We start from the raw sequence: 15,059 nt of genomic DNA, 5'->3' as shown, positions 1-15,059 counted from the left end.
CATGATCAAATAGCTCAGTGCTAATGAGAAAGAGAAAATCTTAAAGGCAGCCAGAGAAAGACACATTGGGTATAGAGGGAAAAAGAAAAATGATAGCATATTTCCTGCAAGAAACAATGCAAACCAGAAGACAGAGGAACACCATCTTTAAAGCCCTGAAAGAAAAAAAAAAATGTCAAGTTGAATTCTATACCCAGTGAAAGCATCTTTCAAAAAACCCAAGAGAAAGACTTTTATAGACATACAGAAGCTTAAAAAAAGTCATCAATAGCAGATGTGCAAGATAGGAAATGTTAAAGAAAATCTTTCAGGCAGAAGGAAAATGATAGCAGACAGCAATCAGGATTCTCCCAAAGAATGAAGAACACTGGATACGGCTAATATGTGGATAAACAGAAATACCTTTTCCCTTTATTTTTTACAATATCTTTAAAATATAACTGTTTAAAGGAAAAATAATAATGCATTAGGAAACTTATATACATAAGTAAAATATATGACAGCAGTAGCATAAAGGTTAGGAAAGGGGAAACAGGTGAATGCTGTAAAAGGCTCTTATATTATGCATGAAGTGTGATATTACTTAATGTAGACTGTGACAAGTGAGAGATGTATACTATAAACCCTAAAACAACCTTTAAAAAAAGAAGGCTAGCTACTAGGCCAACAAATGAGATAACATGGAATTATAAACATTCAATTATTCCAAAAGAAAGAAGCAGAAAAAGAGGAAAAAGGGAACAATGAATAGATTGGACAAATAGAAAACAAATATCAAGATGACAAATTTATGCCTAACCATATCAGTGATCACATTAAATGTAAATGGTCTAAATACCCCAATAAAAAGCAGAGATTGTCAAACTGTACAAAAAGATAGGACACAATTATATGCTGCCAAGAAAAAAATCCACTTTAAATATATAGACACAAATAGGTTAAAAGTAAAAGAATGGACAAATTATACCATGCCAAAATGAATCAAATGAGAACTGGAGCAACTATACTAATATCAGGCAAAGTATACTTTACAATAAGGACCATTAAATAATAATCAGGACATTAAGTAATGACATAGGGGTCAGTTCACCAAGAAGACAAAAATCTACATGCCAAATAACAGTTTCAAAATACATGAAGCCAACACTGATAGAACTTAAAGGAGAAATAGACAAATCCACACTTACAATTAAAGACTTCAATACTCCTCTCTTAGTAATCTGTAGAAATAGACAATCAAGATACAGAAGGAGTTGGTACAGCCACTATGGAAAACAGTTTGGAGGTTCCTTAAAAAACTGAAAATAGAACTACCATATGATCCAGTAATCCCACTCCTGGGCATATACCCAGAGAAAACCATAATCCAAAAAGAAACATGTACCATAATGTTCATTGCAGCACTATTTACAATAGCCAGGACATAGAAACAACCTAAATGCCCATCAACAGATGAATGGATAAAGAAGACGTGGCACATATATACAATGGAATATTACTCAGCCATAAAAAGGAATGAAATGGAGCTATATGTAATGAGGTGGGTGGACCTAGAGTCTGTCATACAGAGCGAAGTAAGACAGAAAGAGAAAAACAAATACTGTATGCTAACTCATATATACGGAATCTAAAAAAAAAAAAAGGTACTGATGAACCCAGTGACAGGGCAAGAATAAGGATGCAGATGCAGAGAATGGACTGGAGGACATGGGGTTGGGGGGGTGGGGGGCAAAGGGGAAGCTAGGATGAAGTGAGAGAGTAGCATAGACATATATACACTACCAACTGTAAAACAGATAGCTAGTGGGAAGTTGCTGTATAACAAAGGGAGATCAACTGGATGATGGGTGATGCCTTAGAGGGCCAGGATAGGGAGGGTGGGAGGGAGTCGCAGGAGGGAGGGCATATGGGGATATATGTATAAATACAGCTGATTCACTTTGGTGTACCTCAAAAGCTGGTACAAGAGTGTAAAGCAATTATATTCCAATTAAGAGCTTAAAAAAAATAGATACAGAAGGTATGAATAACATAACCAATGAACTTGACCTTACTGAGATTTATAGATCTTTCCATCCAACAACAGCAGAATACAGATTCTTTTTAAATGCAAATGGGCAAGGTAGAACATATTCTGAGCCAGAACCCAAACCTTACAAAGTTTAAAAGAATGCAAATCACACAAAGTCTATCCCTTGATTGTAATAGAATTAAACTAGAAATCAGTAACAGATATTTAGAAAATACACAAATATTTGGAAATTAAGTATCACACTTCTAAATAACCCACGATTCATTGAGGAAGTCACTAGGAAAATTAGAACACGTTTTGAATAGAAGGAAAATTAAGACATGTAAAAACATTTAAAAATCAAAGCAGTGCTAGAGCAAAATTTAAAACATTAAATGCTTATATTAGAATAGTCTCAAGTTAATGATCTAACAGGAAAAGAACAGTAAATTATCCCCAAAGCAAGCTGAATGAATAAAGGAAACAGTAAAGATAAATCAATGAAATTCAGAACAGAAAAAGAGCAAAAGAAAAAAAACAGAAAAATCCACAAAACTCCCCCCTCCCCAAACCAAAAGCTAGTTCTTTGAAAAGAACAATAAACTTGATAAACTCTAGACTGACAAAGAAAACAAAGACACAAATTACAAATATCAGGAATGAAAGAGGGGAACCTCTCTACAGACCATACAGACATTAAAAGCATAATACAGAAATGTTGTAAATTCAGCAACTTAAGGAAAATAGAAACTTCTTGAAAGACAACTGACAAAACTCACTCAAAGAAGAAACAGATAACCTGAATAGTGCCATGCCTATTAAAGAATTTGATTTTTTAGTTAAAAGCTTTCCATCAAAACAAACAAAAAACCCCCAATCTACCAAATATTTACAAAGAAATAATACCAAATTTACACAAACTCTTTGAGAAAAACAGAAGAGGAGGCAACACTTTCCAATTCATCATGTGAAGCCAGCATGACCCTCATTTCAAAACCAGACATATGTTATAAGAAAATAAAACTATAGACCAGTATCTCTCATGAACACAGATGCAAAATCCTCAAGAAAACACCATCAAATCAAACATAGCATTTTACATTTATATAAAACATAACACATCACAACAAAGTGGTATTAATCCCAGAGAAGAAAACCTGGTTCCAAATTCAAAAATCAATCAATACCCACCATATTAACAGACAAAAGAAAAACCACATGGTCATCTCAATAGATACAGAAAAAGGATTTGAAAAAATTCAAAATCCATACATGATTAAAAATCTCAAACAACTAAGACTAAGGGAACTTCTCAACCTGGTAAAGGGCACCTATAAAATCCTACCACCAACATCATACTTAATGGTGAAAGACAGTGCTTTCCCCTAAGACTGGGAAAAATGCAAGCATTTTTGCTCTCATCACTCCTATTCGACATAATATTGGATGGCCTAGCCAGTGCTAGAAAAGAAATAAAAGATATACAAGTTGGAAAAGAAGAAATAAAATGGTCTCTGTAGCTGACATTACTAGACAGTTACAGCAATCAAGACCAGGGGTCCCCAACCGTGGTACTGGTCCACGGCCTGTTAGGAACTGGACCACACAGCAGGAGGTGAGCAGTGGGCGAAGATTCATATGCTGCTCCGCATCGTTCACATTACTGCCTGAACCATGGCTTGCATTACTGCGAAACCTGTCCCTGGTGCCAAAAAGGTTGGGGACCGCTGATCAAGACAGGGTGGTGTTGGTGAAAAAAATTTGACAAATAGATCAATGGAACAGAATAGAAAGTCCAGAACAGATCCACATAAATATATAAACTGATCTTTGACAAAGGAAGTGTGATACTATGATTTATAATAAATATATAATTTGGTCTTTGTCCAGGTACCTGGTTCACAGCTGCCAAAACCCTTGGAACTTCCTAAGGGATTAGGGCAACAGGAGCATCTTTTGTTATAATATTTGGTCTTTTGCCCTCAGTTCCTGAAACCACTTCAGATTCATAAAGGTGAACTGGGTGTCTTGTTATTCATAACAAGCAGCTTTCAACCAAAATCAAGTTTATGTTAATGAGGTGACTTTTGAAAATCCCCTAAAGGTGGGGGGCTGGTTGCCAGCAGAACCAACCAGGATTAAAGGGCTGGAACTTTTAGTCCCCTGATTTCTGGGGAGGGGAGGACTGGAGATTGAATCAATCACAACTGCTAACGATTTAACTGATAATGCCTATATAATGAAGCCTCCATTAAAACCCCCAAAGGTTGGGGTTCTGAGAGCTTCCAGGCTGGTGAACCAGAACACTTCCACATGCCACAATGCTTGGCCCCAAACTCCCAGGGAACAGAGGACTCTGCCCCATATATCTCTTTATCTGGCTGTGGATTTGTATACTTTAATATCCTTTGTAATAAACCGGTAATCTAGTGAGTAAACTGGTTTCTTGAGTTTCTTGAGTTCTGTGAGCCATTGTAGCAAATTAATTGAACCCAAAGAGGGGGTTGTAGGAACCTCTGATTTATAGCTAGTCTGTCAGAAGCACAGGTAAACAACCTGGACTTTCAACTGGCATCTGAAGTGGAGGGCAGTCTTGTGGGACTGAGCCCCTACCCTTTGGAATCTCCAGGTAGTTAGTGTCAGGACTGAGTTGAATTGTAGGACACCTAGCTGGAAGAATCACTTGGTGGTATGGAAAAGCCCACACGCATTGGAATTGGGTGCAGAATCTCAGGAGAAAGGCAATACAATGGAGCAAAGACAAGTCTTTTCAACAAATGGTGCTGAACCCACTAGACACCATATGCAAAATAACAAATCTAGACACAGACCTTACACCTTTCACAAAAATTAACTCAAAAAGGATCACATACCTAATGTAAAATGTAAAATGGTAAAGCTGCTAGAAGATAACACAGGAGAAAATCTAGATAACCTTGGGTTTGGCTTTTCAGATACAACACCAAAGGCATGAAGCGTGAAAGAAAAAACTAAGTTGAACTTCATTAAAATAAAAAATTTCTGCCCTATTAAAGATACTGACAAGAGAATAAAAAGACAAGCCACAGATTGGGAGAAAGTATCTGTAAAAGACATATCTGATAAAAGACTGTCATCCAACATATACAAAGAACTCTTAAAACTCAATAAAAAGAAAACCTGATTAAAAGGTGAGGCAAGGACTTTAACAGACACCTCAACAAAGAAGAGATACAGGGGGCTTCCCTGGTGGTCCAGTGGTTAAGACTCCACGCTCCCAACGCAGGGGGCCCAGGTCCAATCTCTGGTCAGGGAACTAGACCCCGCATGCTTCAACTAAAAGATCCTGTGTGCCGAAACTAAGACCTGGTGCAGCCAAATAAATAAATAAATATTTTAAAAAAGAGATACAGATGGCAAATAAATGAATGAAAAAAATCAGTTGTATTTTCACATACTAGCAATGAACAATTGGTAAGTAAAAATTTAAAAAGCAGTATTTACAATAGCACCAAAATACATGAAATAATTAGGTATAAATCTAACAAAATATTTATGAGATGTGTGCTGAAAATTATAAAAAACTGATGATTCAAATAAAAGTTAAATATACACTTGACATATGACCAGAAGTCCCACACTTACGGTATTCACCCAAAAGAAATAAAAACTTATGTTCACACAGAAACCTGTAAGTAGGGACTTCCCTGGTGGTCCAATGGTTAAGACTCTGAGTTCCCAATGCAGGGGGCCCAGTCTGATCCCTGGTCAGGGAACCAGAATCCACATGCTGCAACTAAAAGTTCGCATGCTGTAAGTTAAAAAAAAAAAAGAAAAAAAGATCCCGCGTGCCACAACTAGAAGATCCCTCATGCCACAACTAAGACCCCATGCAGCTAAATAAATAAATAAATACCAAAACACACACATACACACACAAACCCTGTAAGTAAATGTTTATAGTGATTTGTAGTGGCCCAAAATTGGACATGTCCTTCAGCTGGTAAACGATATTTGCATACAATGGAATACTCAACAATATAAAAGGATGGACCACTAGTACTTGTGTCAACATGGATGACCCTTCGGTGCATTTTGCTAAAAGAAGAATCCAGACTCAAAAGGCTATATACTGTATGATTCCATTTATGACGTCCTGAAAAAAAGCAAAACTATAGGGACAGAAAACAAGTTGTTGCCAGGGGTTGGGGGTGAATCAAAGTGTGGACTCAAAGGGGTATGTGAGAATTTTTGAGGAATAGAACTGTTTTATATTTCGACAGTGGTGGTAGTTACATGACTGTTTGTCACATTCATGGAACTGTACACAAAAAGGGGAAATTGTACTGTACATAAAAATGACACACACACACACACAAAAACCTTTTGAAATTGTACAGTATTAGGCCAGTGGATTCTTCTTTTTCTTTTTTTTTTTAACAGGCAAGGAAAACTTTATTCAAGGCTATTGCAGTAGGGTAGGGAAGGCAGAACCAAGTCTGAGCTCAACTCTGATGAGGCAGAGGGAGTAAGGTATTTTAAGAGCTAGGCTGAACCCCAGTGTAAAAGTAACGCAGCACTTCAAAGGAAGTCACGGGCCATCTACATTTGCTAACTGGCTCCATTCAAAGGAAAAATAAGCTCATATCATTATGACAGGAGGTAGTTTTTGCAACTTGAAGCAAGACACCTCATTGGAAGTTAGGCCAGTGGAGTCTAAGCCCGGTTGTACTTCAGAATCACCTGCAAAGCTTCAAAACAAACAAACAAAAAACAATTCCTAGACTCCATCACAGATTTTTACCTTATAGATGTTACATTATAAAGAGTTTAGGGAGAGGGTAGATAAATACAAATCCTGTTATCTCAGAGACTCTTAGCTTATAAAATTGAACTGTAGGGAAAAAAAATTAAAGTTTTGTGTAAATCCTGCTCAATTCCAGTGAAAGCAAAGGGTCGTTATTTGGTTACCAATCAATCTTTAAAGAGTATTTCTAGCATTCAAATATAAAAGTTCAATTTTTAAAGTGTTGGTGTCTAATAAATAAACTACTTAATAAACTAAGTGTTGTGAAACAACCTTCAAACATAAAATGAAATCCATACTGAAAGGTGAATACAATGTAAACAATGTTTTTACAAACATTCAGATAAGTTTTGTCATGAATGTTAATTATTGCCACCTAACTCAGTAACTGCCAGGGCTCAGCTTTTTGTATGAAGTTCCCAAATAGTTACTCTGTAGGATTATAGCAGAGGCTGCTGGAAAGAGCTGGGAAAGGCAAATGGAAAACAGTTCAAGGTGGTGAGTGTGCTGTCAAATTTCCACATTTACCCCCAAATCTTTGATATTCTTCTTTTCAGCCCTGCTCTCTTCTCCCTCGATGTGCGGAATAGTGGACATCTGGGAAATGAGAAGGGAGCCGCTCAGAAGGCAGGTTCCGGATACAGAGCAAATAAATGAGAACCAGCTACTGCAGCTTCTAGTCCATAGCTGCTCAATTCACAAAGATGGCCGATCGCGCTGGTTTAGAGAGTGGGAGACCAGAATGATCTGCTCCAAATGAAGGTCTCTTGTGAATAAGAGGGAGCTGTCAGCCAACAGGGTCCTGACTACTACTAACAGGCATAGAGTTTAACAAGTCCCCCACTGAGAAAGCGGGCTGCTGCTGGCAAAGGGGAGCATCTCGTAAACTCTGGCTCAACAAACAGCCATGAAATGCAGTTATTCCTCATTCTATGGGGAGGCAGACATCAATTTTTGTGTAAGTGCTAAAGAGTGCAGAGCAGAGGCAAGGGGATGGAACAATAACTATGTATCTGATGACTACTTGGTTAAGATTTCCTGAAATTCTTTTCTCTGGAAGATGTCAGGTGGGTGGTATAATTCCAAGAAGTATTTTAATCCCTAGATTTTAGGTTTTCTATTTCAAAATAAAGAGGAAATGAGTGTCTTCCAGCAAGTTACTTAACCTATTTGTGCGTTAGTTTTCACCTCTGAGAAATGAGCATAATATTTACACCTAACTCATAGGACTACAGCGCAGATTAAGCGAGTTAATCACACAAGTTTCTTAGACCACTGTTTGGTACACAGGAGACACTCACAGTAGTTATGATGATCATTACTCTAAAAAAGGATCAATTTGAGGAAAAGAAGCCAAACACAAACGCATATACACTCTTTGTGGCTGCATTTACATGAAATTCAAGAGAATGCAAATTTATGACAAAAGCAGATCAGTAGATTCCTGGTGCTAGAAAAGCGAGGGGGGATTAACTGCAAAGTGGCAGGAAGGAATGTTTGGGGGTGATGGAAATTTTAAAATCTTGGTTGTAGTGTGCTTATACAGGTGTATACATTTTTTTTAAAGCTCTTTATTGGAATATAATTGCTTTACACTCTTGTACCAGTTTTTGAGGTACACCAAAGTGAATCAGCTGTATTTATACACATATCCCCATATGCCCTCCCTCCCGCGACTCCCTTCCACCCTCCCTGTCCTGGCCCTCTAAGGCATCACCCATCATCCAGTTGATCTCCCTTTGTTATACAGCAACTTCCCACTAGCTATCTGTTTTACAGTTGGTAGTGTATATATGTCTATGCTACTCTCTCACTTTGTCCCAGCTTCCCCTTCGCCCCTCTCCCCCAACCCTGTGTCCTCCAGTCCATTCTCTGCATCTGCATCCTTATTCTTGCCCTGTCACTGGGTTCATCAGTACCATTTTTTTAGATTCCATATATATGAGTTAGCATACAGTATTTGTTTTTCTCTTTCTGTCTTACTTCGCTCTGTATGACAGACTCTAGGTCCACCCACCTCATTACATATAGCTCCATTTCATTCCTTTTTATGGCTGAGTAATATTCCATTGTATATATGTGCTACATCTTCTTTATCCATTCATCTGTTGATGGGCATTTAGGTTGCTTCCATGTTCTGGCTATTGTAAATAGTGCTGCAATGAACATTGGAGTGCGTGTGTCTTTTGGAATTATGGTTTTTTCCAGGTATATGCCCCGTAGTGGGATTGCTGGGTCATATGGTAGCTCTATTTTTAGTTTTTTAAGGAACAGTTTATGGTATGCAGTAAAGAAAGGGCATGGGTGGGACTGGGGATCAGAGCAGCAAGCCACCTTTGAGAAGGCAAAAGTGCTAGTGAAGCAGGTTAAAGCTCTGGGTGTCTCCCAAGCAGGGCTGCCGTTTGAGTTAGGTATGTCTGTGCCTCCCGCAGGAGTGGGTCAGGCACTGTGGCAGAGAAAAGAGAAGGGGAGAGTACCCCTAGGATTTTGGTCCCAGCTCTGGAAGGGGGCAGAAACCCCATATACTCCCCATAGAGCAATAGCTCCTAGCAGCGCACACAGAGCTCCTCCAGGTGGAGCCTCTCAGGAAGGAATGAACTGCAGGATGAACTGCAGCAGCCAGTGGGCTGAATGTGAGCCCTTATCTGGTCATCACTCCCGGTCCCTGGCCTTAAACCCCTTGCATTGACAGTTGGGCTGTTCTAAAGAGATTAACCCTATGGCTTGGACAACAGAAAGTTGAAGGGTGGATTATTAACAACTGGGCCCTTGTGGGGTAAGAAAGCGTGGAAGGGACATTTGGGTTTGCTTGCAAGACTCTGAGGCAATCCTCACTGTCTTCCACGTCCCGGCTCATAAGGTGTGGGAAGACATTCGGGAACCTTTCTGAAACCTTGAAAATGTTGAAGTATGTGGGCCGAGCAATGGGATTCAGAATGTCCTGCTTGAGCAGTGGAGGAGCTGAGGGTGCGGGGCGTGGAGACTAATATCACCCTGTTTGGTCCTGAAGGATGGCTGGTTAGCCAAAGACGGGTAAGATTCCTCAGAGGAGGAACAACCTAAGACAGGCACAGCCGTAGAGGGGCCAACAGGGGTGGTGCATAGAGCCTTCCTTATATCACCCTGTTTGGCCCTGGAGGATGACTGGTTAGCCAGAGACGGGTAAGATTCTTCAAGGGAGGAACAACCTAAGACAGGCACAGTCGCAGAGGGGCCAACAGGGATGGGGCACAGACCCCCAACATCTGAGAGAGGTCTCCTGCCCCCAGGGCTGTTTTGCTCTCCACCCCCAGCTCAAATCCACACCTGCTCAACTCGGACCCAGGAAGTAAACAAAGATAATTGCCTCAGTCATGTGAGGCCTTTGATTGTTTATGAGTGTAACCTGAGAATGTTAGCCCACGAACTCAATAAAAGCAACCTGGGATGAGTCAGCAGGGCTCTTGATCCGAGAGGTCTTGAGCCCCCGGGTCCCACTCTTCTCTTCAGTCTGTGTCTGTGTCTTCTTCAAGCTTGCGGCACCCGTCACTCACCTCGAGTCGCCGAGCTGGTCTCGGCAATAAGGCACTGACATCCCCTGGAAATCAGGAAGCTGGGTTCAATCCCCAGCAACTGACCCTTTAGTAGATACAGCAGACTGGATGCATGGAAAGAGTGGCCACTGCAGCACTCGGGTGGGATGGCATTATTGCCAAAGATGTCGGGTTGCCCTGGAAATACACTGACTTGGTTAATGCAGTAACTGCATGTCCTGTGTATTCTAAACAATGCCCATGGCAACTGCCAAAGGAGTCCTAACTGGTGAGGGACTGGCAAATGGATTATACTGGCCTCCTCCCTCTGAGAGAGGGTTCTAACATACCCTGGTTTGTGTGGACTCCACATCTGGCTTAACCCAAGCTTTCCCCTGTCTCCATGCAAACCAGGTGGTCACTATTAGGGGATTAGAGAAGCTGACTACCATGTAGAGGTACCCTCGTCAAATAAATAGTGACCAGGGTTACATTTCAAAGGTTATAGATTGTGATATGCAAGACTGGGCAAAGAACATGGCATTGAATGGAGGTTCTATCTCCTCTCTATAACCCATAAGCAGCAGGGCTGAGAGAAAGGAAAAATGGAATAGTAAAGCAGTACCTTAAATTACTAACAGATAAAGCCACCGTGACTGGGTGTACTAAAGTACTGTCCAAGGCTTTAATACATCTGAATGATCAACCAGTAGGGCTGCTGCCCCATATCCCAGACTGGGGACCCCTATGGAAGCACCTGATACCAAAAAGGTATGTCAGGAAACAGCCAGTGCCCTCTCACCACGGATCAATGTGCTAGGTGCTGAGAGCACCAAGCCCCATTACACCTGGGAAAGGAGATTATTTACTGCAATTTGCAATGGGACATGCTACCAGGATGGGTGAGGGGAAACTACTCAATCTCCACTGGGATCCTGTTGTCCCGCTGCAAGCTGGGCCTGTTGAAATGCATTATACCTGGAATGGAATGCGCACCACTGGAAACGAGGAGAAGGCGAGGGTTCTGGTCTGGTGTATCCCGCCACCAGTCCATCTCCTCCAGCCTGACAGCACTGCCTCCCCGGGCTAACGTGTGTGGTACATACAACCAGGTCAAGTTCCTCAGGCTGCCCACCTCCCTCTCCTCAAGGCCAGGTGGGCGCATTCTGTTTCCCACTGGAACGATCACTCGGCTGCTGTCTTTGAGCCCTCCATTGCCCTGGAGGCATGACAGCACACATAGAGGCTCTTCCTAACTTCACTAACCAAGCCCTGAATGACAGCCCACAAAGCCTGTCCTTCTTGCACACTGAAGTGTCTCTAATGAGACAAGCTGTCCTCCAAAACAGAATGGCCTTGACCATTATTACTGCCTTGCAAGGAGTGCCATTATCCAAACAGAATGTTGTGTGCTCATACCTGATGAGTCTGTTAATGGGTCGCCTTTATTAAATCACAGGACACAAGTGAATGCTCTGGGGATCTGGCCCCCAGCCTAGGGGAACAATGGTTTGAATCATGAGGCTGTAGGTGGAAAATGGTATCAGTGTTTTGGGGAATTACTGTCTTAACCCGTGTTTTCTTTTGCACGCTGGGGCATCTGCCAAATAAGCCACCTCTTATTGACCGCTCAGGGAACACTGCGGAAGAGAAAGTGTGTGACATTGTAAGGGCTGGTCACAACGAGTGCAGTGTTGGGGCAATCGGAGGCACCTCACCCCTTCCTCTTTCCTTGAAATGTGCCCTCCACTTGTCTTCTTGCACGAAACTGCCCAAGGACACAGCCTTGAAATGTGGTGTTGAGACCATCCGGACGGTATATGTGATTGAGCCCAGATGAGGCCACTATATAAACTTTTAAGATTCTGCTGGGCACGGACAGAGGTCTGCTTATCCTGCAAGACAAGCCTCTTGTGTAAGTTCCCATGCTTATTATTAAATCTGCCACCTACGCATCTGGAGTGGTCTGCCTTTTCCTGTGGCCTCTCCCTGCCCTCCCTGTACGGGGGCCCCATTCAAATTACATCCTGAAGCTCCTGAGGAAGCTGCCATCCAATAGTAGTCTACCCTCTTCCCCACAAAAAGATGTAATAAAAAAGCCTCTTGGTACGTGAATTCTAGAAAGCAGACTAAAGAAAAAAGGGTGAGGAATGAACTTTAAAACTCTTCAGGGCAACTTGGTCAAGAGGTAAAAAGAGAACTAAATCTTTTCAGCATATTAGATTTTACCATAAAGCTGAAGAGATTCACTGACCCTCTGGAGAGAGTCTCTTTCTTTGGAGGGGAGAAGCTTAACCCTGTTTGGCATCGGTTACTAGCTGCAGTGCAAGTTTACCTGCGTTGAACTCGGGATCGTCTTCCAGGACGGTCACGGCTCCTTCCACAGCGTCAACGGCGCTCCCCTCCTCCTTGAGGATGCGGTAACCCACGGTGGCGGCTTTGACGATGCCCTGGCGAACCCGCTCTCTCCGGTCCTTGGAGATATTGCTGGCTCCGCCACCGTGGACCACGACGACGGCAGGGTTCATGGCGACGGACCCTAGGGTTCAGGAAGACGAAAGCGTCGTTTCAAGCGGGTCCAAGGAAACCGCACGAGGGCTGACGTCTCTCGTTGGGGACAAGGTCCAAATTCTCCTCCGGGAGAGGAGTGCTTACAGCCTCAGGCAAATTCCTGAGGCGCGAGAAGTCAGCAGGTCTGAACTTTGCGCTAAGAGCCCAGAGCGCCCGCCCCGGGCCCCGGGGGCATCTGCCCGCTCGGCGGTGGCGCTGGGATGCTCCGCGCCCCCTCCTCGCCCGCTGGCATCGGGCTTCAGTCTCCCCGGGGAACCCCGGGTCCTGTCCCGTGATGGGCCCCCGGCCAGGATGGCTCCAGCCTTCCTCCCGGGGCCCCACGTCGGGCCTCGGCTTCCCCGGGACGTGTGTCCCCGGCTCCCACCCCCGCCGCGGGGTAGGGGCGGCCTGAGGGCTGGGTCTCGCCGGCGCCCTCCCGCCTCCAAGTCCCCGGCACCGGGGAGGGTGCCTTTCCAGGTCTCAGGGAAGGGCGGCTCCCGCAGGGCCGTCGACTTACCGAGGACGCCGCAGGAGGTGGACGCCGGAGCTTCAGGCTGGGCGGAGCTGCCCGGCCGGCCTCTGAACGCGCACAGCCCAGACTGCCCCCTGGCGAAACTGCTCGGTCCGTAACCCCTCGGCCGGCAACGGCTCCGCGCCTGCGCACGAGGTTGGGGCGGGGCGGGGCGGGGCGGAGGGGGGGTTGCGGGGAGGGAGTGGAACGCGGGGAGGGAGTGGAACGCGCCGCGGAGAATTACCGTAAAGCCCCGACGCGCAGCTGCGGCGCAACCCCTCTCCAGGAGTCGCCCGTGCGGGCTCGACTCCCGCGGCCCGGCTCCTGGGACAGGGGCTGTGCTGGCCCCCTGGGCGCTCGAGCTTCCTAGTGGGATGCGGGGAACGCCTCCTCCTCCTTGTGGAGCGGAGTGATGGTGTTGATGGCGAAATGCGAGAAATGATGGGCCGTGATTTTGTAATTGAAAACTGAAAAGCACTGCTGCACGCGCGGAATTCCTTTGCCCCAGATGTTTCGCAGATTTTAGTAAAGAACAGAAAGACAATCTCTGTCATTGATCTGGGTGTGTGACTGGGGTTCCCTGAAGAGTTTGAAACCGCACCTCTAAGCCTCAGGATCCCAGGTCTAAATTCCTTCAACCACAAGTGCCTTAATTTTCTTGTGACACTTTTCCTCCTCCCTGCCCCAGAGCCTTAAAGGCTCTGACCCCCGCCCCCCGCCCCACCCGCAGATGCTTGAACCAATCACCTGTATTCCCCCGGAGCCGCCCTAGATTACTGTTACCATAGCAACCTTCAAATAGAATTTTACATTTCTATCCGGTAAAACAACTGCAAGATACTTGATTAGTGGCATGAACCAAAAGAGATATTTTTCTATTGTGTAAAATAGCGGCAAAAGCTCACGAGGCCTGAAGCTTTGAATTAGGAGAAGAAATAAGCAGCGGGCATTGCGCAGAGAGAACTCAGTACTTTTCTAAGTCCTGCCTTTTCTCCGAGACCACAGAGATGCGGGCCAGAAGACATCAGCAACCAAAGTTATCTTATTCACGTTCTGACCACTCTGGCTAACATAGCCCCACATCTGGCAATTGTTATTTATGAACTTTCCCCTAGACAGCTATGAAGCTATGAAGGTTCTCTCAACACTGGACTATTGTACACAAAAGGCACTCTAGAAACATCTTCCTGTCTCTTCTCCAGGTAGTCGAATATGTGTGTCATACTCAAGTTGTGGCTTATCTGCAGCAATTTTGAATCCCAGCCTGCGTTCCTCTATCACTGGGGTACCTCTCGGGGACCCATTTTGGCAGCGCAAGTCAGGGGATGCAGATAAATGCAACATCAGCCTAAGGTCAAGGCCATGGAAAGGAAGCCTGGTTCAGCCATAAATGTGTTATACCATAACCTTGACTAAGAAACCTTCAGTTCATCCTGCTATAGCTGTAATTCACCTAAATTCATTTTTTGAGAAAGGAAGTTAGGTATGATAGGACAACCTAAGGTTGTTTCAGTATGACAGGACAACCTAACTCTATAGTTGCTTTTCTTCCCCTTACACGGAGGGTGGACTGTTCAGACTGTGAGTATATTTTGGCTCAAAATGTGGTGTGGATCACAGTATAACTTTGTATGAGTCAGCAAGACCAGTCATATAGGTAATGATTTTTTTTTTAAAGATTTTTTTTGA

The 15,059-nt window shown here is 43.7% G+C and overlaps 1 protein-coding gene across 2 annotated transcripts in view; it reads right to left on the bottom strand.

The window, feature by feature from the left end:
* Positions 1–13,521, bottom strand: part of ASRGL1 (asparaginase and isoaspartyl peptidase 1) — a 29,478-nt gene extending 15,957 nt beyond the window's left edge. For both annotated transcript variants that reach the window (XM_057729239.1, XM_057729238.1), the window contains exons 1-2: positions 13,377–13,521; positions 12,645–12,848 (exon numbers count right to left, since the gene is read on the bottom strand). In XM_057729239.1, coding sequence (XP_057585222.1) covers positions 12,645–12,837 — 193 coding nt within the window. In that variant the 5' untranslated portion in view covers positions 12,838–12,848; positions 13,377–13,521. The remainder of the gene's footprint in view (positions 1–12,644; positions 12,849–13,376) is intronic.
* Between the last annotated feature and the right edge of the window lie 1,538 nt (positions 13,522–15,059).

Source organism: Hippopotamus amphibius, chromosome 3 (assembly GCF_030028045.1).
Source record: "Hippopotamus amphibius kiboko isolate mHipAmp2 chromosome 3, mHipAmp2.hap2, whole genome shotgun sequence".
NCBI classification, from domain to species: Eukaryota; Metazoa; Chordata; class Mammalia; order Artiodactyla; family Hippopotamidae; genus Hippopotamus; species Hippopotamus amphibius.
Note: the sequence above shows the minus strand (reverse complement) of the source record. Positions and strands in the feature narration are given on the sequence as shown.